General features: G+C 36.0%; 1 protein-coding gene across 1 annotated transcript; it reads right to left on the bottom strand.

Annotated features, from left to right (window-relative positions):
* Window positions 1-1,459: 1,459 nt before the first annotated feature.
* Window positions 1,460-23,627, bottom strand: LOC114303376 (2-isopropylmalate synthase A). Its single transcript, XM_082890027.1, has 5 exons — window positions 23,568-23,627; window positions 19,258-19,329; window positions 2,173-2,463; window positions 2,007-2,087; window positions 1,460-1,893 (listed from the first exon to the last, which is right to left on the bottom strand). The coding sequence occupies exons 1-5, from the start codon at window positions 23,625-23,627 to the stop codon at window positions 1,813-1,815; spliced, it is 585 nt and encodes a 194-aa protein (XP_082746153.1). The 3' UTR covers window positions 1,460-1,812.
* Between the last annotated feature and the right edge of the window lie 1,315 nt (window positions 23,628-24,942).

A 24,942-nucleotide genomic window follows, 5' to 3' on the forward strand; every position in this document is an offset into this window, starting at 1 on the left:
TTTCCATTTATCGCTGTTGTTCCCTGAACTTAAAAACATGAATACAATTTGGGGGGGGGGGGGAGAGAGAGAGAGAGAGAGAGAAGTTGATATCAGTAATCATAAATAATAGAAAATGCATCTAACCGTTGATAGCAATTCCAAAATCTAACAATCTGCCAAGACTTGTACTAAATTTGGCACCAATATTAGCAATGTCAACATGCAACAACTTTAATGGCATCTCCATTAGAGCATTGTGCACTTCATAATTGATGCATATATATTATCATCATGTGTACTTTTAATAGCTTTAGTTTCGTTTTTACTTCAGTTGTCAAGCATGTCATCTTTGCTAATATATAAAAGTAGAACACTAATTTTGTGTATATTTTTCATTTCCCTAAACTATCCAAAGAAAATTAAATTATGCATTATTAAAATCCTTTTGCTTCTATATTCATTTGAGGGTAAATGTTCAAGTAAACACATTATTCTAAAGAACTCCCCACAACTGCCTAGAACTCCCAGTTAGTTTTAAAAATTCTCTTTCCTAATTAAGAGGCTACTTAGTACACCTCTTTCTCTCTCTCTATGCACTATTGTTCAAAAATTGGCTAACTTAGTGGTTCTTTGTGGCACTTGCACTCATGTAATGAGTGCCACCCCACTAGTTTCTGTAATATTTCTATGCATTTGATAGGGGTCAAATCCTTTTGATGTTATAGGAGTGGCAGCATATCAAGAGGTTTTAGAGGAGAGTTCAGGCATTGGCAAATTATGCTGATGTAGTAAGAGACAAGCAGTTGCAAAAGTAAGAGAGGGAGTGGGGGTGGTTTGAGACAAGCTGTCAATTTGTCATGATAAGATTCCTTCGTAATTGAACAAAACAATGAACACATCGCACAATGGCACAAGGAGATCAATCACCAAAAATAATATAAAATCATATTTAATGATTAATAAAATTCTCTGTAATTGATCAAACAAATAAACAAATAAACTGTGATAGTCATGTCCATTTGATTTCAATTGAAGTATACTATACAAATACTACTAAAAAGTCAAAAACTTATACGTACCAGCTGAAACTGAGCCATGTGATTTATTACCGCTACATGATGTGGTAGGAAGACTAACTGATCTCTGAACTGCCCATTTTATCATGAAATCTGTGTGTTATTTCTCATGGTATAAGTTTCCTTGAACTTACAATACATACATCTATACTATTTATATTATTATATAATATAATGTGAACACATATTGTAAGGTCCATCACGCTGCCTCTTTGTCCAGAAAAACCATGCCATATGTCTCTGCTTTTCATCATAAAAGGGATAAACATGTAAATATCAAGTCTCATGGTATATTGTCCTGATGAAGACAAAAAAACATATTAGCTCCACATTGTGAAATGGACAAAATATGCAGTGGTCCTATTTGAATCAAAACACTAACCCGTAATTGGGGAAGATGGGTATAGAATCCAATACCACCACACAGGCATAAGTAATGATTATTGATCCCCAAACTAAAGAATGAGTAAGTAGCAACCACCGCTTAATGTCCATTGCCAAGTGCATATTAACTAGGATAACAACTGCAATCGTCCACAAACTTCCCATGCCCCATATGTCAATAGTGCTCTCCCTATAGGTGAATAAAAGTACATAGAAGAGAACAAGGCTCTGCCATAGTGTGTCAATCATTGTGAAGATGGTGCACAACATAGTCACTCATCATAGACTAACTGAATCCAGTGTTGAGAAAAGAAATCTTGCAGAAAAAGTCCATAAGCAAATGAAAAGGAGCTAAAAATATTCTTGTTGCTTACTCTAAAGGAGAAGCAATGGAAGGAACATCAGTATCAAGCTCAGAATGCAATTGCATCATTAGGTCCATAAAAGCTGTCTGAAAGCTCCATGCAGAGCAACAGAAGTCCATAAACCACATAAAAAATAAGCTTCCATGAAATTAAGAGGCTGCAACTTTTTTTTATCAAACTTCGCGTAAACAACACGCACCTCCTCCAATGAAGCATTACCAGCTCTTTCACCAATGCCATTGATTGTTACTTCCACTTGTCTTGAGCCTGCACATGCCCCCTAAATTTAGATGAACTAACACATGAGTGCACCTTGGTTTATGTGGCCCTTAAATGTATACAAGAAGACCAATATAATTACATACCGCTAATGTGTTGGCAGTAGACAGCCCAAGATCATTGTGGCAGTGCGTCGAAATAATCACATTTTCAATTCCAGGAGTGTTGGCTTTTATGTCGGCAATCAATTGTCCAAATTCATCAGGCACAGTATACCCAACAGTATCAGGGACATTGACAGTTGTAGCCCCTGCATTAATAACTTCACCCAATATCTGATAAAGAAACTTCCTATCAGATCTGTCAAGAACCAAAAGGGAATGATATGTTAACAAGAAGATATTGCCAACAAAGACCAGTATCCTAGCAAGTTGTTTCTAAATTCGATAGGAATGAAATTCAAATAATAATCAATGACAGATACCAAGTTTAACATAGTAAGATCATTAAAAGCTTTTCCAGCTGCCCTAATTCAAAACTACTTCATGAAAAACCAGCAATAAAAAAAATAAAAACATTAGATGTAATATCTGTCTTTCCTTAGATGGACAATAATATGAAAGTTTGACAAAATTCAACTAACTTTGCAACTTAAGACTTCAATATTCTTTTCCTCCCCTCTTTTCTTATCTTGGTTATGAAAAAGTTCTACACCCGAGATTATGAAACCACCTTAAAGCTCAAATAGTACCCTTCGGCAATGCAACAAGAACTATTCATTGGTACAGCTCAAAGTGATTGAAGTAAGACATGATGTAAATAGACTTTAGCCAGCAAAGCTTGGTTCACCTCATTAAACCCTAAAATTTTTAAGAGATTTTATTTCCAACTTAGTTATTTCTCATTTTTGTTAGAGAGAGAGAGAGAGAGCTCGAAAAGTTGGGTCTTAGTCTGAGATTCAAAATTAGGCTTTGAAAAGAGGAGACCAAGCGCGTGAGGCACAACACATTCGGAGGCGTTTCAAACGCCTCCTATTATTAAACGATGTCGTTTTGTTGAACAAATATGCGACGTTTTAAAAAACGTCGTTAAATGTTAAAAAAAAGTGACGTTTAAAAATGCGTCATTAAAAAAACGCCGCCTAAACCTCTTTTTCCTGTAGTACTTTTGACTGTTTAGTTGGTTGGTAATCTGATTGTGATTGGACATTACAATAACGTGTGATCAAGCACATATGTAGAGTGGAATAATGGGCATTCATATTAAATTAATAATATAAATTGTTGATTTTTAGATTTTATGCAAAGATCATTAAGGCTCCGTTTGATTAGAAGAAGAAGAAGAAGAAAAAAAATTAAAAAATTAAAAAAAAAAAATTGGTAGAAAGTGAAAGTAAAAGAAAATAAATAGAAAATAAAATATATTTTTTTACAGACATTTGATTAAGATAAAAATTTTGTAAGAAAAAGATAGAAAAAATTATTAGTTTAGTTATAGATAACTCACACAAAGTACCGGCCCTAGCCTAAGGCTATTAAGTCCTACGCCTTAGGCCCCAAAAAATTGGCCCAAAATAGGGCTTCCAAATTTAGTAAGGTGTTATAGGTCCAAATTATTTTTGTTGTTTTAGAGCCAATTTAAAGGGATTCAAAACATTCTGATGTAACCCAAGGGGTTGTGGCATTGTGGTAAGGCCTTGGGGTTTAAGCCCCAAGGCCACAAGTTCAATTCGCCCCTTGGGCCAATCTCCTAGGTGAAGCACTGTTGGTTAGGAGGTTGGACCTCAAGGATGCCTAATCAGCTACTTGGTGTGGGTTTAATGCTCCCCCGCTGTGCGAGTCCTGACTTAATCGAAGCTTGCCTTGGGAGGTCGGGACAAGCTTCCAAGTTGTAGTCTCTTACTCGGAATGGACAATAGGACACCCTGGTGATCTCCTCATGGGGCGTTGCCTTGGACCTGCGGGAGGGTGGGAGGATTTCCCTGTAACAAAAAAAAAAAATCTGATGAGCTCATATTTATTTATAAATGTGATTTGGCGCAATTAAAATTAAAATATATACAAAAATTGTTGATGGCCCAAGGAGAAGGAATCCACCACAAAAAAAAAAAAGGCCCAGGGAGAAGAACAATACATACATCACATACAATGAGTTGTTGTCAATCTCTCTCTCTCTCTCTCTCTCTCTCTCACATAGTAAGTCCTCTCTCTCTCTCACTATCAAATTTCATTAAATAAATTTGCCTTAATTTTTTTTCTACCTTCTTTCTTTATCAGATTTTAGTATAATAACAAATTTGGCCTAATTTTTTTTTACCTTCTTTTATCTATCAGATTTTAGTGGAATAAATAATTTTGCCCTAAGATTTGAACAATTTCCAGTATATGAAGAAAATTTTGGATTTTTGTTTGATTTGAAGAAGTTAAATTCTACCAATGATGAGTGCTTGAAGACTATTGTGCTAATCTTGAAGAATTTTTGAAACATGATGAACTTATGGATGTTGATGGGAGAGATTTATTTTCTGAGTTGAAAGTCTTTAAAAGTTTTGCCAAAAGAAATCAATAGGCCAATTGAAGTGATAAATTATTTGAAATTGATTGATGGTCGTTTTTCAAATGACTGGATTGTGTATATAATATTGTTGATTATTCTAGTTACCGTTGCTTCTGGAGAAAGAAGTTTTTCAAAGTTGAAATTGATTAAATCCTACCTTTGATCAACAATGTCACAAGAAAGATTGAATGAATTAGTTATATTGTCTATTGAAAAGGATTTAGTAGATAAATTAGATTACACAAACTTAATTAGTGATTTTGCTGCTAAAAATACAAGAAGAGTAGTATTAAAGTGATAATTGGTTTAATTGTAAAACTGGATATTACTAAACTATAAAGTAACAAAACCAGTTTTTAATATTTTTGAGTCATTGTATTGATTTCTTCCTAAGGCCACGTTTGGCAAGTGGCTTTTTTAGCCAAAAAGTCAAAAAGTTACTAAGAAAGCCAAAAAGCCAACAACCTATACAAAAAAGTCAAAGATTTCATTTTCTCTCTACTTTTTGCACATCTTTTCGTAAAAAGTCAAAAAGTCATCCCAAACATACTAATTTGTTTACATAATATTTTAGCCAAAAAGTCAAAAAGTTACTAAAAAAGTCTGTTCCCAAACGAGGCCTTAATATATGAAAGTAATTTTAGTTTATAATTTTAATGATCATATGTGTAAATAACCTTAAATAAAAAATTTGTTGATAATTATCATTTTATGCATAAATTTTTTTATTAATACATATATATATATATATATATATATATATATAAGAGGGGCTCCATTTTCATAGGTCGCCTTAAGCCTCGCAAATCTTCGGGCTGGCTTTGCTCACACATTCAATTTTTCTTGTGTTTTTTTGCAAGAAATAAAAAATTAGTTACAATGCTAATATGGGTTGTACAAGAAAATTAGTTTTCTTATACTTTCTATCACTTTCAAGCTAAAGCAAACTCACAAAAGTTAAATTTTTCTCTTTCTTTCACTTTCTACCTATTTCATTCTAAACAAACTGAACCTAAGAGAAAACAATTAAATTAATCCTTTAATAATAGCAATTTTATTTAATTATATTTGTTTGTAAAGCAATGGAAGACGAGTATAACTTTAAAAACATTCCATCCATATTTTTAAAGACTATTTTAATAAAATTATGTGACTACTAATCAAACTGATCAACAAAATAAAACTTACGATAAACCACAAGAGATGACTGCACAAAAAAAATTCAAACCATGAAAAAGAGTTGCTTCTTGTAGCCAAACGTGTGGGCCAAATGAATTCAATGGTGTTTCTTTATGCTATTTGCATATAAACAAGAGTGCTGTATGAATTATTTTCGACCTTTTAATTTTTAGTTTTTTTTTATTACAATAATAACCTCAAATAAAATTACTATAAAGGACATTATTAATTTTGGAACATCACACTCACAATTAAACCTACACACCCACTACATGATGAATTAGGGTTTATGAGAGCACCCACCTCCATCATCACACATTCATCTTTCCAAAATCCCATAATAAAAACATGCCCACCCTCAAAACCTTGAAAACCCTTTGGCGGCAATATTCCGGCGTTAATGGTGGCAGCCATTTGATTACCTAAACTTCTTCGGTAATGACAATGAGTGGAAGTTTTTCTAGTAACCACAACTTTATAAAACGAGAGAAGTACAACAATAAAAGCTTAGAGGAGGTTCATAACATTAATGTTGTTATTAGCTCAGAAGAGATTGACCTTGTAAGGGTAAGTTTCCTAAAAAAAATGGAAGAAACATTAAAATTTGTTCATCATTTTTTTGGGACTGAACTTCCAAACATATGATCAAAATTCGGGAACACAAGCTCGAACATTGTTTATTTGTTCGAGAATCGGTAACTGAACATTTATTATTCGAACCTCCCAAAAGTTTTCATTTTTCCAAGTTCAAAAATACAGGCCCGAATATTACTAATTTGTTCGGGAACACATTCCCGAACATAGCTTATTTTGTTCAAGAATGCAGGTTCGAACATGGCAATTTGTTAACAATTTGAATGGTTAAAATTCTTAAAACTTCCTAAGTACCAACCACAAATTAGCAATAGTAGACATAAGAGAGAGAGAGAGAGAGAGAGAGAGAGAGAGAAAGGAAGAGGCAGATAAACACATCGGAGATCTAGCTTTCTGGACATAATCGAATGTATGTGTGTTTGTGTGTGTGTGTATGTGTGTGAGAGAGAGAGAGAGAGAGAGAGAGAGAGAGAGAGAGAGAGCATACCAGAGTCACCGAGTTACATTTCTTCTTCTTGTTCTTGTTCGTGGGTTTGAAAAGGATAAGGTTTTGTTAGGGTTTTTTTGGAACATAAATTTTTTTTTTTGGGTATGAGGGTGTTCATTCAATTGGGTGGAATGTTTAAGGATAATTTTGGAATTATTTGGGGAGTCGAAAGAAATTTTTAGGGTTTCAAAAATTATAAATAGGGATCCAAAGAAATAGGGGGTCCTGTAGACGTCCCCCGAACGCCCCGGGAGGGTGAGTCACGTTCTGTCCATTTGGGGTTACTACAGTTCGGACCCTCAAGTTGTCACGGTTCTTAATCTTGAAGCAAAGAGTCCAAATCTGGCAAATCGTTTTGAGAAAAACAGATTTTGGAAGAAGTGCCAAACATGGACTGCTTTGCCAGATACAGAGTCGCCACCTAAATATTTTATTTTTGGGGGAATTTAGGAAACCCTGACTCGGTGCCGAAGGCCACATGTCCGTCATCACCGGAGTTGTCTCGGCTCGGGAGCTAGGGTACGATTGGGGAAGGTCAGCTATGAGCACCCCCTCTCGCCCGGTCCGAAGACCGGCCTCTACTAATTATGATATCCGTTTTTGAAAACTTTATGTGTTCTTATTCCAATTATTATCCTAGAATTACTATGTTATGCACACAGCAAACAAGTATAGACTAGATTGCCTAATTTGGAAATAAACATTGCATATCCGTTTGTTTTGGAAAGCGTTTTGGAATTTTCTACTCGCAAGTAGGCTAAAACACGGATTTTAATGAGTTTTTCCAATTCAAACAATCCACCCTTCACCCACAGGCATTCAAACAGTTTTATCTCATATAAGCACTTAGCCACATGGCAAGCATACTGTCATGGCAACACTCACACGCATGCGGGATGCTAAAGCATAACTACTTACATTGTACTCTGTGCCAAAACAGTAAACTAGTTAGCAAATATGCATGTCCTAGTTTATGTTAAAATGACTAATGCATCGCATGCAAAAATGTAATTGGAATAGGCTCGGTTAACCTAAATATGGCATATGAGATGTAACCAATTGATTCATGTATTCAATTTAGAATTTTGAAAATACGAATGCAGTTAGCATGATGTACCGAGCCTAATGCATGCAATACGAATGCATGAATGCACGCATGCATAGCATAAGGTATGCTAATTTCAAAAATGCCCTAGTCTACCATCATAAGCAGGTAAATAAAAGGGAAGAAAGAAGTGGGGATTGGAAGACATACACACACTCACCCACACTTATTACATCATTGCCCTCACTCGGAGGGTCCAAATAAATATTACAGTCCCAAATAATAAACAAATAAAATTATTACAAAATTCCTAATTAATTAAAAAAAGAAAGAATGTAAAAGAAAGAAGAGGGCGGCCGCAGCCTCTGCCTCGGGATGCGCGAATGATGCGTGCTCGAAACCCGGCTCGCCTGAAAAAAACCGTACCATGTCTCTGCCACCTCTGTTTACACTGCCCTGTCTTTCTGAAAATCGCCAAAACCCTAGGACAGGTTCCTTGAATGTTGCAGAGTACCACCGGCTTAACAAAATTCCCACCGGCAGTCTAGGATTTCCACCGGCACTGTTTTGATTTATCGGCCATTCGAAGATTGCCGGCCAGCACTGAATTCTGCCGGTCAGCCGAAACTTCCTGCAGAAGACAGTTTTGACAGCAAACAGAGAACAGACAGTGCATGGCATGGGGTTTTCAGGCATATGTGAGCATGGTCATGCTTCCTATCATGTTTTGAACTCAAGGAAGTATGACCTTCGATCCTCGAGCCATCAATGGTGCATGATAGCCCAAGGGATCAAATTTGCCACTTAATATCAAGATGCATGCAACATACAAATGAGATCCAAAGCCTTATCATGTCGAAGTCAAAGGCCTCGGCGACCGAGAGTTAAGGCGTGTTTCATCACTTGTAGTATGAACACTCCTTAACACTCACACTTGGTTTGACACCCCAAACCAAGCAATGCAATGCATGTTATACCAAACATGGTTCAAATGCAACATGATACCAATTGTTCAAGTCATGGCAAATGTTATGGAACTATCATGACAAATATGCAATGCTAAGCATGCAAGGTGCAAATGTGATGCAAACATGGGCCAATTTGCCATAAAGTTAGCATGGGACTACACATTAATGAAACAATTATGCAACAAACATAAGACAAGCATGCAAGAGAGCCTTAAATGATAAAGGGGCAGACCTTCACCCACCTCAAAACAGTGGCAAAAGGTGTCCAAAAAGTGGACCAATGCTCATGCCAACAAGCAAACCAAAGGTCCTAAGGTTAAGGCACAAAAAGAGGAATTTTACTCCCACCAACATGACCACTCATGGCATGACCAAGACAAGTAAAAACAGAATTTTTACAAGCAAAAATAGGACTCCAAACCCTCCTAATATGGCAGCTAAGATGGCCCCCAAAGAGGTGTATGCACCAAGGCTCAAATGTAGGCATAAAAGGGCACACCCTCAAGGCACAAAAGGAACGATGAATGCAAGCATGCTAGCATGATTTGGGGACTGAAATAACATGGTAAACAACTTCAACTCATTAAAGTAGACCAACTAAGGCATGCTTGTGACTCATATACTTGAGGGCTCACAAGCCAAAATGCATAGCAACCATATCAAACATGTCAAACATGACCAAATGGATAACCAACAGACTTTAAGCATGGAAAAATAGTGTTAACATCTTCATGGAACCAAGCCAACACATGCAAGAATTAAGGCCCAAACACAAGATACTATTCTAGTCCAAATGGGGGAGTATGAAACAAGTATACTAAGCATGCAAAGGGCCATAGATCCGGCCAAAAACAGAGATCCCATATGACCCAAAAGTATCCAAAAAGTTCTGAAATAAGGCAAAAGAACAAGCAAGCATGCATGTTACCCTTTTGGGCCAAAACTCAAAGAAACTAGACAATGAAGGGAGAGGGGTGTCCCTCCCCTATGCAAGACTTCAAACCATCTCCCTTACCACTAAAAATACACTGATTTTCAGTGGTGAAGAGATCAAAACATTGAAGTAAACAAGGCCTTACCAAAGAGGCAACAAAAGGGGCCAAACAAGGCCTAATAGGGTGAGTTTGCACTCAAAACACAAAGCAACCTTAATGAAAGTTCTAAAGCATGAAAATATAAGCCTTTTTTATGTTATACACAAAAGCTAAATCAGCAAGCAAGATAGGTAAAAGACTATTGCAAGTTTGGGGAATATAAAGCAAGATGCTCACCCTTGAAGAACCTTTGAAGAACAAATGGTCCAGCCCTCTTCTTTTGGTCAAAATCAGTCCAAAAACTCAAGAATCAACCCCCCAAGTCCCTCAATCTCGGAGCTAGGTGTAATAGTGTGTGTAATGGTGCAAAAGTAAGGTAAAAACACACTTTTGGGCCAAAAATCACACACAAATGAGGAGAGAGAAGGAGATATAGAGATAGGATGTATCTATATCTCTAAGCTCTGATTTTTGGTTCCAAGTTTCTAACCTAAATCAAAGAGGAGAGCCTTCCTCTTATAGGACTCCCTATTGCAAAGCTTATACAATAAGCTTGGTTAGAGGGAGATCCCTCCATACACGTGTATGGAGGGAGGCAGAGTTGGTGCCAGCTATCACAGCTGGCACAAAATATCTCCATAAAGTAGATGAACAGTGGTCGGCTGCCCAAAAATGTCATTTCGACAAAAAAGAGTGCCGACCGGCAACAAACTATGCCGACCGGCAATAAAATGTGCCGACCGGCAACAAATAGTGCCGATGGCAGCAAAAACCAGCCGGTGGCCTCTAGCCGCTGCCGGTGGTGTGTGGGGATGTCTCACAAGGCATTCCCTGCCCCTCCAAGGCAAAACACAAGTGTTTGGTGCAAAACCAGACACTAAACGGTCGAGTTCGGAGATGTTGAGGCAGGGCGCGCGAGCCGAGACCTCCGGGAACTCCAAACGAACACAAACATGGATAATCACCGAGTGTTCGAGCGGTGACGTCCAAGTCTTGAGGACGGTCAAAAATGGGGTGTCTACAGGTCCAAATTAATTCTTGGGGTGCTAATAGCACTACTCATAAAGAAACAAACAAAAGACTAAAAAGAATGAAAGTAAATGCAGCTGATGGGGAGGCTTCTTTGAAATCATTTAGAAGACGAGAGAGAGTTTATTTGAAGTTGGTTGGCTGCTCAGAAGAATGCCATTCAATTATATACTACATGCAGTGATATTCACATATGTTGTGTCTCTCTCCTCCAAAAATATTCACAAAATCTTTTATTTATTAATTTTTTTGAGAGGGGGGTAATAAGTGTATCCAAAGTTTTACTTTAGTCTCGGTAAATGCAGTCTCCTGTCTCACACATACCAGTCTTTCGTCCTATACATACCGAGGAGGAAAAACTTCTCTCTCTCTCAAATTAGTGTGCTCGGTTATTTGTGAAGGTTAGGCTATATTACTATTGATTGGCTACTGAATTTAAACATATCACTATGAGAATTCTTTCTAGTTCTTGACTCTGCATATGCACTTGAAAAGCTCTATTTATTTTCTTTGTTTTTCAAATTGCACACTAGTTCTTTTGGAATTTTACTTATGGACTTCCCTTGAACTGTTCTTATTCTTCTTCTAAACCTACTTTTGCCGAAAGTGAGAGTGAAAAAGACAACGCATAAATGGCAACCTTTGTAAGGATTACAGGTAATTAACCTGGTCTTTGACTTCTAGTTCTAGATTTGTTAGCACCAAAACTTGGAATCCTCTGTCAACAGAAGCATGAGCACATGCAGAGGAGGACCAAGAATGAAGGAAGGGAAGTTAGTGGCTTAAGAAAGAGGAATGAGGGTGTGACATATAACAATTGTAGGAAAAGAGAAAGTGTAAAGGCAATTGTAGCAGTTGTAGTTCACGGGCAGTTATAGGAGCCTAGCAAATGGACACGTGGCAGTACATCCTAGCAATTGGAGGCTATATAAAAGTTGGGAATTCAAAGGATAGAAGACCTTCAACCAAACTCACAACTCATGTGAAATTAGGAGTAACATAACTTAATTATGAGCAGTTTTTGCACTTAGGAGTAGTCTGTTTGTAATTCAGTCCTTGTAACCAAGTTTAGATCTATCGATTGTTGTGCTTTTTAAACTTGTAATTTAATTCTCATAATTAAGTGGCAAGTTTACTTATTCTTCAATCAAGTTTCAGTTTATTTGCACTTGTTTCCTCACATTGCAACCTCCAAAGAAGTCCGTGAAACTGTCAAGGCATAGGACATCAACCACATTGCCTGATTGAGTTACTGTTTGTGAAAACTGGTTTCTCTGTCGAGTCTCTTCTGTCGATTTGACCCAAACCAAATTTCTGCTAACAAGATCCATCAATTGTTGTCAACTTTAGCCAAGAGGTTTTAGCCTAGTTGGCTAGCTCTTTGGCTACGAAGTCTATTCTAAGGAGAAGTTGTGGGTTCCATTCTTATAAGTGTAATGAGAGGGTAAGATTTTCTTACAAGGTGTATGACTGTGAGTTTCAATTTCCCAAACTGCTAATCTAACAACTAACTACTCATTTTCGTTGATATAATATATATATATATATATATATATTGTTAGCTTTGTTTAAAGATTAAGCTCATATAAGAGTAATGCTAGAGACTCCAAAAATTCTATCAAAATTTTTACCAAATATCTCACATAGGTGTAAAACTTACACCATGTGGGTCTCACATCCATGTGAGACATTTAGTAGAAATTTTGATAGAACTTTTGGGATTTTTAGTATTTTTGTTGTTTATTAGTGCATATCCAAATCAAATAACCTATAAAAACGCAATCACCTCTGATTTTAGAATTTTGAATCCATATTTTAGAAAATTAATTTTTTTTAAATTTTTCGTGTTTTTTTTTATCGATTTTTTTTAATATTTGAAGCAAATTTTTTAGTTTTTAAATACACTTAAAAGGTATAATATTTGTGAAAAAAATCTTTAAAAAATCACTAAATACTAAAATTATAAAAATTTAGTACATTTTCATATTCCTGTATATTTATTAACTTTTTAAATATTTTTTAAAAATATTTTACCTTTTAGGTACATTTAGATTAGTTGTTTCTAAAAACTAAAAAAAATACTAAAAATAAATAATAAAAAAAACACAGACAAAAAAAAAACCTTAATTTTCATAAAATTTGAATTCAAAAATTGGAACCAAAGAATGTGATTACTATTCTAGTACAAAAATTAGATATGTTTTTTAAATCCAATAATGTGGTAATGGATGTCTCTTATATCTTCTCTATTATTTGGCAATCTTCTCTTTTACACATCACTAACTCTAAAGAATGGACTTTTATTTATATCATTTTTCTCTATATAAAATAGCAAACAAATGGATTTATTATTATTAGGACTAATTACGTTAGTTCCCAAATTATGCACATTGTTGCAGTTTAATCTTTGCATTTTGTCAATCTAATTTCCAAACTGCAAAATGCAATTTTAAATAGTCTACAACTCGGGAAATTATTCAATAATTCCGGAATACCATGTGACCATACTCCAAGCCAATTATCAATTATTTAGTCTCATGTTATTTTCTCATCCCCAACATAAATCGTAGGCTCTTATCCCTCTCTACCAATCAAAGCCTTATGGAATACCACGTGTCCATACTCTGGGAATACTGAATAATCACTCATAAAGCTCACACAGTCCAAATTGATTGATGCAAGTTGGGTATTTTCAAAATTTCATAGGAAGTCTCAACAAAATCCAAATGAGCAAATACATACATAATCCCCAAATTATGGATTTGCACCCACTTTATTGCATTTTCTTCTCAAAGTATACACTTTATTGCATATTGCTCGCCAATCTTAAAAAAATAAAAAAATAAAATCTAAAATTTTAAGAATACCCCATCTTCTATTAATCAAGTCAGACCATGGGTACCATAAACCATTTAAACTCACATTTTATAGTTTCATAACTAAATTGATAAAAAATAAAAAATAAAAAAAATCGATGACTAAAATGCAACAAATAGTGCATATATTTTGAGGCAATCAAGTAAAAAATCCATATATGCAAATCATTTTTCTTAGGTAAATTACAAGCACACCTCCTGAGATTTACTAAAATTACAAATTATTCCCTGTCGTTCTAAAAATTACATAATGCCCCCTAAGGTTTCTAATTTCATAACAAATAAGTCTTTTTATCAATAAATCATCAAGTTAATTAACAGTTTTTAATAATATTAAAATTTTATTTCAATTAATAATTCAAAAAATTTTATTATTGTATAGGTGAACAATTAGAAATTTCACTTTTTCAATTAATTCTGTTAAATAAAAAATTCTGGTAGGGAGGTATTTGTAATTTTCCAAACCATAGGAGACAATTCATATTTTAAGTAAACTTCAAGGGGTATATTTGTAATTTAACCTTTTTCTTATACTCTATATAATTATGCGATTGTTCTCTTATTTAAAACAATGACTGTGCTGATATGGGCTGATATATTGATTGGGTATGCGATGTGGGTGATGATGACTTATTTTAACAAATGTTTGGAGGATCAATTTGACGCATACTGCTGGAATTATAAGCATTTGGGGAGGCATAGCTTCCATAATGCCGATAGGCTTTGCCTTCCTTGTCGATACATTCATGGGACACTATGTGATGCTCTTGTTCTCCAGCATTGCCTACACTATTGTGAGTTATATAGCTCTGTGAAATTTCTCTATTTTTTTAGCTTATTGCTAAGTTTGATTTTGCTTTTGAGTTGAATATATTTGTGGCTGACTGCTCCTTTTAGATCTAGTGATTTTTTTCACACCACCTAAGGCTTTATTAAGCTGGTAGGTATAATAGATCTCTTCTAATTTTGTATTTCTATATGTCTCAAGTTTTAAGTCTCAAAGGCCAACCATGAAGTTTGTGCAATGAGGGCCAAGAGGAGCAGATACCCCCTCTACTTTATAAAATTTACATTTTTAGTTTAAGTTATAATAAAAAAATTCAATTTCCTCTCTCTGGAATTTCATATATACAACTTTAATATTTTATAGTCCATTTTATATTTTCTTTTATTTTTTCCCAAAAAAATCTCTCTAACTCACCTATTTAAATCTTCATTTTGTTGAAAAATCCCCTGTAAAATGTTCTCTATATGCATACTATTTTTTTTTAATGGTGCGGTTGAAGTGTTTTAGAATTAATTGAATTTGGCGGAATTTAAAAGTTTGATGAAAAATTAATTTATCGTACTTGTTATGAAGAATATTGAGCATATCTTTTTGAAAAGAATAAAATATGATAGTGTTGGTTTTTTTGGCTTTCGAAGGTTAATATCACTACAAAAATTTTAGTTTTTTGCAACGACAAATGTTGCCTTTTGCGACGGCAAAGGAGGGGTTACAATAGAGGGTTTTGCCAAAAAGTTTTAGCGACGGCATGATGTCGTCGCCTTTTTTTTGCAACGGCAAATGTTGCCTTTTGCCACTGCGTTTTACTATCGCCCATAATATGTAAAAAGTTGTGACCTTTTGCAACGGCAGTGTTTTACCGTCGCTAAAAGTTTTATTTGAGACGACAAAAAAATGCTATCGCTAAAAGTTTTATTTGAGACGACAAAAAAATGCTATTGTGAAATGTTTTTTTGTTGCGACAGCATGACTTCTGTCACCAATTTCTTTTGCGATGGCATTGCCCATGTCGCCAAAAAAATACATTTTAGCGACAGTGTGGTGCTGTCGCAAAAAAAAAAGCATTAAAATTATTAAAAATATTCAAATTACCTGTATTAAATGAAAAAAAAAATTGAAAAAGAAATCAATAATTGCATAATAATATAAAAATTCATATTATAGAAATAACAATTTCTTCGTAATAAAAATATCTTACATTCATAACTACACATCAGTAAAATTACACCACTACATAATGTTCCATAATACATATATAACGTTTAAATACATAATGTTGTTCACAATTCAAAATAACATAAACCAAAAACAAAAGTTTTTTTCATCACTCTCCGTGGGTAACAAAAACAAAAGTTAGTCGCATTCTTCACAGGCATGCATTCCACAAGAAGCAAACTCCTGCTCGAGAAATATCTAAAAACAAAAAATAAAAATAATTAATGACAACATAATTATGTGTTAATATGTTAATTAAAACAAACATAAAAATTTAACTACTATACAATTACAAAGATAATTAAGTAAATAATTTTGCCTAGACCGAAATCTAGCTCTAACTTCCAAACCGGGAATTCGATTCGAGTCCTGTCATCTCCCACAAGTCTCTCGTGCCAAGGCGGTCGTGTGTGCCAAATTTTGTGCTAATCCGACCCCGTTTGGTAATTTTGGGGCGTCAACACCTCAAATTATAAGTTTCTTAAGAAACTAGTTTGCCTAGACCGAAATCTGGCTCTAACTCCCAAACTGGGAACCCAATTCGATTCCCGTCTTATCCCACAAGTCTCTCGTACCTAGGCGGTCGCGTGTGCCAAGTTTTGTGCCAATCTGATGCTGTTTGGTGATTTTGGAGCGTCAACACCTCGAATTCTAAGTTTCTTAAAGAACTAGATTGCCTAGACCGAAATCCGGCTATAACTTCTAAGCCGAGAACCCGATTCGAGTCCTGCCTTCTCTTACGAGTCTCTCGTGTTTAGGTGGTTGTGTGTGCCAAGTTTCGTACTAATCCAACGCCATTTGGTGATTTTGGGGCGTCAACACCTCGAATTCTAAGTTTCTCAATGAACTAGTTTGCCTAAATCAAAATCCGGCTCTAACTCCCAAACTGGGAACCCGATTCGAGTTCTGTCTTCTCCCACAAGTCTCTCGTGCCAAGGCAGTTGTGTGTGCCAAATTTTGTGCTAATCTGACGTTGTTTGGTGAATTTGGGGTGTCAATACCTCGAATTCTAAGTTTCTTAAGGAACTAGTTTGCCTAGACAAAAATCTGGATCTAACTCCCAAACCAAGAACCCAATTCGAGTCCCGTCTTCTCCCACAAGTCTCTCGTGCCTAGTCGGTCGTGTGTGCCAAGTTTCGTGCTAATCCGACGCTGTTTGGTGATTTTGAGGCATCAACACCTCGGAGTCTAAGTTTCTTAAGAAATTAGTTTCCCTAAACCAAAATCCGGCTCTAACTCTCAAACCAGGAACCTAATTCGAGTCCTGTCTTCTCTCACAAGTGTCTCGTGCCTAGGCGGTTGTGTGTGCCAAGTTTCGTACTAATTTGACCCCGTTTGGTGATTTTGGGACGTCAACACCTCGAATTCTAAGTTTCTTAAGGAACTAGTTTGCCTAGATAGAAATTCGGCTCTAACTCCCAAACCGGGAACCTGATTCGAGTCTCGTCTTCTCCCACAAGTCTTTGGTGCCTAGGCAGTCGTGTGTGCCAAGTTTCGTGCCAATCTGATACCATTTGGTGTTTTTGGGGCGTCAACACCTCAAATTCTAAGTTTCTTAAAGAACTAGTTTACCTAGACAAAAATCCGGCTCTAACTCCCAAACTGGGAACCCGATTCGAGTCCCATCTTCTCCTACAAATCTCTCATGCCTAGGCAGTTATGTGTGCCAAGTTTCGTGCTAATCCGACGCCGTTTGATATTTTTAGGCGTCAACACCTCGAATTCTAAGTTTCTTAAGGAACTAGCTTGACTAGACCAAAATCCGGCTCTAACTCCCAAAACCGGGAACCTGATTCGAGTCCCGTCTTCTCCCAAAAGTCTCTCGTGCTTAGGTGGTCGTGTGTGCCAAGTTTCGTGCTAATCTGACCCCGTTTGGTGATTTCGGGTCATCAACACCTTGAATTCAAAGTTTCTTAAGGAACTAGTTTGCCTAGACAAAAATTCAGCTCTAACTCCCAAATCGGGAACCCGATTCAAGTCCCGTCTTCTCCCACAAGGCTCTCATGCCTAGGCGGTCGTGTGTGCCAATTTTCATGCTAATCGGATACCGTTTGGTGATTTTGGGAGTTAACTTCTCGAATTCTAAGTTTCTTAAGGAACTAGTTTGCCTAGACTGAAATCCGGCTCTAACCCCCAAATCGAGAACCCGATTCGAGTCTCGTCTTCTCCCACAAGTCTCTCGTGTCTAGACGGTCGTGTGTGCCAAGTTTTGTGCTAATCCGACACCGTTTGGTGATTTTGAGACGTCAACACCTCGAATTCTAAGTTTCTTAAGGAACTAATTTGCCTAGACGGAAATCCAACTCTAATTGCCAAACCGAAAACCTAATTTAAGTCTCGTCTTCTACCACAAGGCTCTCGTGCCTAGCCTGTCGTGTATGCCAAGTTTTGTGCTAATCCGATGTCGTTTGGTGATTCTAGGGCGTCAACATCTCGAATTCACGAGGCTGAAAAAGAATGACAAAAATGTTACTTGAAACCCTTTGACAAGGCTGAATTCAATGTTAATGGTAGACATGACCTTTTACACCTTGTGTTTTGCTTCTTTGTGTGGTTAAATTCTAGCCCATATGAATAAATAAGCAAAAGCAAACCTAAAACACACTTCTATATCTATTATGCCATGAACACATCAAAATGCTTGTATTTTTGACCACTCGAAATCTCATATTAATAGCTAAGGGAGTAATCAAGATTCAACTACCTACTATATCTGCATCCATTAGCATTTCAGACACTAGATTCAATTAAATTAATATAGTAAACCATCAATATGCTTACTAGAAATCGCATTAATATCATCAGTAAATGGAAAGCTATATCAAAGCATGCACACATGCAACTCTCAATGTGGTAGCAAGCAAATAATAATCATGATCATATTCAGAACCATCTCACTTGATTCCTATATAAGCAACTCACACTCCAGGCATCACTATTTTTTGGATCACAACTGATATGATTAGCGCGGTGTCCAAAACCGTTTCACTGTTTGCTCTTGGAACAACTTCTACACGGTTTCATGTATACTAGATAACATAAAGGAGGTGGAACCATCCTGGTTAACTAGTTGAAATACAAAAACAGCCCTGCAAGCATCCTTGCCAAGTAAATTTAAGCAAGACAGGTATACTTTGTCTGCATAGACAGTACAGATCATATTACGTCATTCAGTTACTCTAACACAAATGGCATTGAATTCATCTGCTTCACCATCCTTACAGGGCTATTAAATTTTGCCATTTATCAAATTATACCATTCAAACTTATTTTAAAATATCAGGTTAAGTATATGCAATGATATTAAATCATTTATTTGAAGCATTTGTTTAACATGGAGTTATTCTAGGATATTTAAAAAAATAAAACAATGAAAAGAAAATAAGAAAAAAAAACACAAAATGCACGAATGCATTTGTAGGAAAACTTGTAGCAGAAAAACCAAGATAATTGAAACTCACTTTTTTTCCCAACAGTGTTTCACCAACTGGCTCTCCAAGCAACTTCTGCTTTACAGTAATGTGCATCTCATTCTGCAGTAATAACAAAAAACCAATTCACGTAAACATGACTTAAATTTCATACAAAAATATGTGTTATATATATGATATAACCACATATACAAAGAAAAATGTCTTGCAAAAGAAAAAGGTCTAATGCCTATCTATATAATCCTAAAATCCCAAACATCTAGTATTTCACAAGAGTCCCAAAAAATAAAATAAAATGCATATTGAATGCATACTACCACAAAAAGACCCAAACCTAAAAGCAAAGTTGAAATATTGTCAATAAACAACGAAAGTTAGGAGATATGGAGAAAACCAAGCCGCGTGTATGGATTCTTAAGATATCTCAGCAATAATGACAAATAAAAGACAAAAGTGCTCAGATTAAACAGCTTAATAACAAAATGTGCTCCAAATGCTCAAATGCTCAAGCAATAATGGATTTTCGCATGCGACCAATTCATATTTAAATAGAAGAAACACCCTGTGAAAAACACAGAGTGCGAGCACATCATTTGCATACTTCTAACACTAAATAGTGGGAATTTGTCTAGAGTGGGAAAGGCTATCAAGAGGGAATAGAAAGATAGAAAATAAAGTAAATTAAATAGAAGGGTTATATGCCAAAATGACCAACGCTGCAGCAAATTTGAACCCCTCAAAAACAATGTCATGTACCTTTGGGGATTAATGAATTTAAGCTTTGCAGTGAAGACAAGGTAGAAAGAATAAAGTAATTACAAGGCACACTACAGTCAATGAAAATAATATATAGTAATAGATAAGAGAGTAAATCTAATCAACAGTTTTATAAGTTAAAAGACTAGCGACATATCACTCACATGTATTGTGATACTGATAAAATACATCACTTTCTATTTGCGAGGTTATTACAAAAATGATCTTGCAAGGTAATGAAAATTAATAAATAAATAACTAAACTCTCATGAAGGAGCTAACACAGCATAAATTTATCATTTTTCTCAATTGCAATTTAGATCAATGTAACCTGATAGCACAGCATAAAATCCTAGTTACTCTGTTTGGTTGTTGAGAAAAATAGAGTAAAACTATTAAAAAATCCATGTCTCTATTTGGTTGTAGTGAAAATCCAAGAATTGGAATGGAAAAGGCATAAAACCCACAAAATTCTTTCAATTTTATCAGTATATGCTGCATATTCATTCATATGCAATTACACGAAAAGGATTCAAGAAATTCAAGAAAGATAACCCTAAGACTGATCAGTTTCTAGGTGAAGAACAAGTAGTTACCCAGATTTATTATGAGATATCTTCATCATCTCGTCATTGTGAATAGTCAGTTTATCGAAAGGTAGATCAACATTTCCTTCTTTGGAAGGCTTTGTAGTCATCTTGCCAAACTCCTCTATTTCAAAACCAGTCTCCAATGGAGTTGAAGCCAATGAGTTTCGATCTTCAGAGACTTGTTTTGCTTTCTCTTTTGCATTTCCTTCATCAGGAAAATAGTCAGGATATATGTCGACAGGAAATGAATAGTCTTCACATCAAGAGTTTTACTAGTTTCTCTATTTTGAGACATTCTTCTTTATTGTTTTTTGAATATGGTGCTCAGTAGTTGCAAAGGCAGAGGCAAATTAAGAGCTAACCTAGGTCACGATGCCATCGTCTGCTGCTGCTCGCCGTCACTCGACGCCGTCGTATGCCATTGCTCGATACTGTCTCACGATGTCGTTGTCATCACTCGACGCCGTTGTCTGCCGCTGCTCGCTATCGTTCGATGCCTTCGTCTACCCTGCTCATAGTCGCGAGAGAGGGGAGAGACAGAGATGGGAATTTTTAATTCAAAAGATTAGGGATTTGAGATTTGAAGATTTTTGGTTAAGGGGGGAAAAACAAGCGCGAATCAGATTTTGGATTTTTTTTTTTTTTTTTTGCGACATCAAGTATAGCCGTCACAAATGAAAATTTAAACAATGAAACGATGGCGTTTAACTATTCTTTCTATCCCAAAACAATGATCTCTTTTAGGGAATCCAACTTTTCTATAGTACAATTATTATATTTTAAAAATATTATTTTTCCAAAATTATCCTTTGATAGTACATTTTTTTGGGAATATCAATTGTCATAATTGTATTTTTTGTATTATTAATGAATTTAAAAGAAGGGAAAAATAGTAAATTCATATTATTTTATTTCTTGATTTTTGGAAAGGGGCTAATATTTTGGGAAAATAAAAAATGGAGTAAGGGACTAACATTTTAGGACGGAGGGAGTAAATTTTTTGTTTGCGACGGGGGTATTGCCGTCGCTGATAACTTTTATTTGCTACGGGGAAAGGTTGCCATCGCAAAAATCTCCGTGTCCATTTTGCTGCGCAATGAAAGCTAGGAAGAGAGAGAAACAAAAGATGATTAGCAAGAGAAAGATAGAGAGAGAGAGAGAGAAAGAGAGAGAGAGAGAGAGACATAAAAAAGAGAGAAAAAAATGAGCAAGAGAGACATAAAAAAGAAAGAGATGAGAGAGATGGAGAAGAGAGATGAGTGAGAGAGATAGAGAAGAGAGATGAGTGAAAGAGAGATAGAGAGAGAGAAGAGAAATTAGCGAGAGACACAGAGAGAAAGACACACACACACACACACACAGAGCGACCCATTTCATTTTTTGACTTTTTCCTCTTTCAACAACAATGGGCTTAGAGAAAAAGATGAGTGTGATTGAGAGAAATGAACGATTGAGAGAGAAGAGAGATGAGCGAGAGAGAGAGAGACACACACACACACACAGACAAAGACAGAGATAGAGAGAGAGAGAGAAAAAAAAAAGAGAAACAAGATAAGCGAGAGATAGACAAAGAGAGAGAGAGAGAGAAGAACAAAGATGAACAAGAAAGATAGAGTGTGAAGAGTGATGAGTGGGAGAGAGACATAGAGAGAGAGGGAGAGAGAAAGAGAAAGAGAGAGAAAGACAGCAAAAATAGATGAACAAGAGATATAGAGAGAGACATAGAAAGAGAGAGAGAGAGAGAGAGAGAAGAGAGATGAACAAGAGAGATAGAGAACGAAGAGAGATGAGAGAACCAGAGAGAAGAGTGATGAGTGAGTGAGTGAGTGATAGAGAGAGATGAGAGATAAAGACAGAGAGAGAGAGAGAGAGAGACCCATTTCCTTTTTTGAATTTTTTCTCTTTCGACAAGTGATTAAGAGAAATGAGACATAAGCGATTGAAAGAGAAGAGAGAGAGAGAAAGAGATCGATAAACCGAGAAAGAGATCAGTAAATAGAAAAGAGGAGAGGGAGAGAGTGAGCAACGCGAGCACAGTGTAGGAAAGAGAGAGAGAGAGAGAGAGAGAGAGAGAGAGAGAGAGAAAGAGAGAAAGACACAGAAAGACATATAAAGAGTAATGAGTGAGAGAGAGAGAGACAGACAAACAGAAAGAGAAGAGAGATGAGCGAGAGCGAGAGCGAGAGAGAGAGAGAGACAAGAAGATGAAAAAATAGGAGAAACACTAAAAAAATTTCAGTTTTTTGCGTCAGTAATACTTCTAACGCTGTCTCATCAAAATAGTATCACTTTTTCATTTTTTTTTTTTTTTTTTTTTACGACGGCACGTATCATTTTTCTTTTTTTTTTTTATGACAACACTTATTACTGTGGCAAAAAACTCTCTTATTTGCGACTGCAATTTATGTCGTCGCAAAAAGCAGCTTTATTTGTGGTAGCAGGGGTTACCGTGGCAAAAAAATGTGCATTATTTGTGACTGCAGTTGTTGCCGCCACAAAAAGTTACTTTTTTTTACATGAAGGCATGCTGTCGCTAAAAACCCATTTATTGGCGACGGCAAGTGGTACCATCACAAAAAATTCTTTTTGCGATGGTAAGTGATACCGTCGCAAATGCTTCCATGTTATATAGTCCCTTTTCTTGTAGTGATAATGTAATTTGGAGCGTGCCAATAAGGATCAATCAGTCCTTACAGAATTTTAATTGCCAACCAATTATCAAACGATTGTGTTAAAGTTCTTTAATTGCCAACCCATCTTTCCATTGTATACATTAATTATTGTCCCATAGCATCTACTAAACCTCCCAACAAATTCAGTTGCCAGGCAGAAATTGGCATTTGAGGGTCTAGTTTCTTGGCCCTGTCTAGTATGTTGGACGTATGTTGCATACTCTGAAGTGTTGGTCTGTTCGACCAGTTGCGAAGGATCTAATGGGATGGGTACATCGATAGGATGTAACTATACAATATCCTCTAGGTTAGGTATTTCTACCTGTCCTTCCACACCCTCTTCCAGGCGTTCATTTTCTCCTCTTGCTCTACGTCTAGCCATTTTTAATAGTCCCACCGAGCGTGCCAAAAAATATATGTTGACTTTTTTAGCTTTCGATGGTTAATAAAGTAATTTGGAGCGTGCCAACAATAATCAATCAGTCCTTACAGAATTTTAATTGCTAACCAATTATCAGACGATTGTGTTGAAGTTCTTTCAGTCTCAATGAAGAGGACTTTTACTGGTGGCTTGTTTAAGAAACAATTTATAAGAAATAACAAGTATAAAACAATTCAGAAACTGAATTTCATTGAGTAAATAAGAACTTACAATGAAATGACCCAGCCTTGAAAAGGTTTACAGCAACGACTACTTGAGACTACTTCTAAGAAATTAAGTGCAGTATAGGAATTGAAATGCTGAAATGTAAAAGACTAGAAATGTAAAACTGGAAAGAAAAATGAAGTAAATAAATTGGTTTCTAGTTCTGAGTCTGGGTCCCCATTCTGGGGCCTTCTCTTCTATTTATACTTTTCCATGGCAACCGTCGAAGTGGGCCTTTAACCGTCAAAATATGTTCCCACAATTGCTAATCATGTTCTCTCAATATTAACCCTATTACGCCATTCTTGCGGTTAGGTTTCCCTCTTGGATTTGAATTTAAATTGTAAGTAACCGTTAAGACACGTCACCTCGAGCCTTTCAATTGTTCCAATGTTACGCAGATCCACTATTACCAATATGAGTTGCCACGTGTCTGTTTTTGATTGGAGACTTACCCTAAATCCCTACATTGCCCTTTTAGTGCCACGTGTTGAGCTAGGATTGGCTTTTACAAAATATATAACCAACATTACCCCCCGCACTAATATACCCAATACTTTGTGATATTAGTGGACTTAGCGTACTTTACCCACATCCGAAGATGTGTATGGACTTTGCTTACTCTGGAAGCGTAACCGTTCGTTGAACAGTGAAGCAACGAACTTCATTAAATACTCATGCTTTGAACTTCTACTATACGTGTAAACGAAAATCCATTTCATTATCTGTGTGACACGAACGAACTGGTACATCTCCAATGGCCAATCATATCCTCTCTTACATTGATCGAATATACAAGGAGGCTTTAGGAAATGATTACAGACCTCGAAAGAACTTCAATGCACTTATTAGTGACACTTATCTGCTTCCATTTATACAAGTCATGGATGCTTTTGTCCCATACGAACCTCTGGATCAAGCATTTGCACAAATTGATCTTGGAAGTTCTTCATCTGCTCTAAAAGTCTTTTCGTGGGATGAAGTTGTTTCTGAAGTTGCTTCCTCCGGAAGTATTGGCCGGGGTACTTGGTCACCACAAGCTTAACCTCAA

This window comes from Camellia sinensis, chromosome 10, assembly GCF_055761805.1.
Source record: "Camellia sinensis isolate YWXY chromosome 10, ASM5576180v1, whole genome shotgun sequence".
Lineage (NCBI taxonomy): Eukaryota > Viridiplantae > Streptophyta > Magnoliopsida > Ericales > Theaceae > Camellia > Camellia sinensis.

Coding starts and splice junctions, on each gene's coding strand:
- LOC114303376 (XM_082890027.1), bottom strand. CDS start 23,627: ATGGCTAGACGTAGAGCAAGAGGAGAAAATGAACGCCTGGAAGAGGGT. Junction 19,330..23,567: donor AAGAGGGTGTGGAAGGACAG/GTAGAAATACCT, acceptor TTATTACTGCAG/AATGAGATGCACATTACTGT. Junction 2,088..2,172: donor CTACTGCCAACACATTAGCG/GTATGTAATTAT, acceptor ATCTAAATTTAG/GGGGCATGTGCAGGCTCAAG.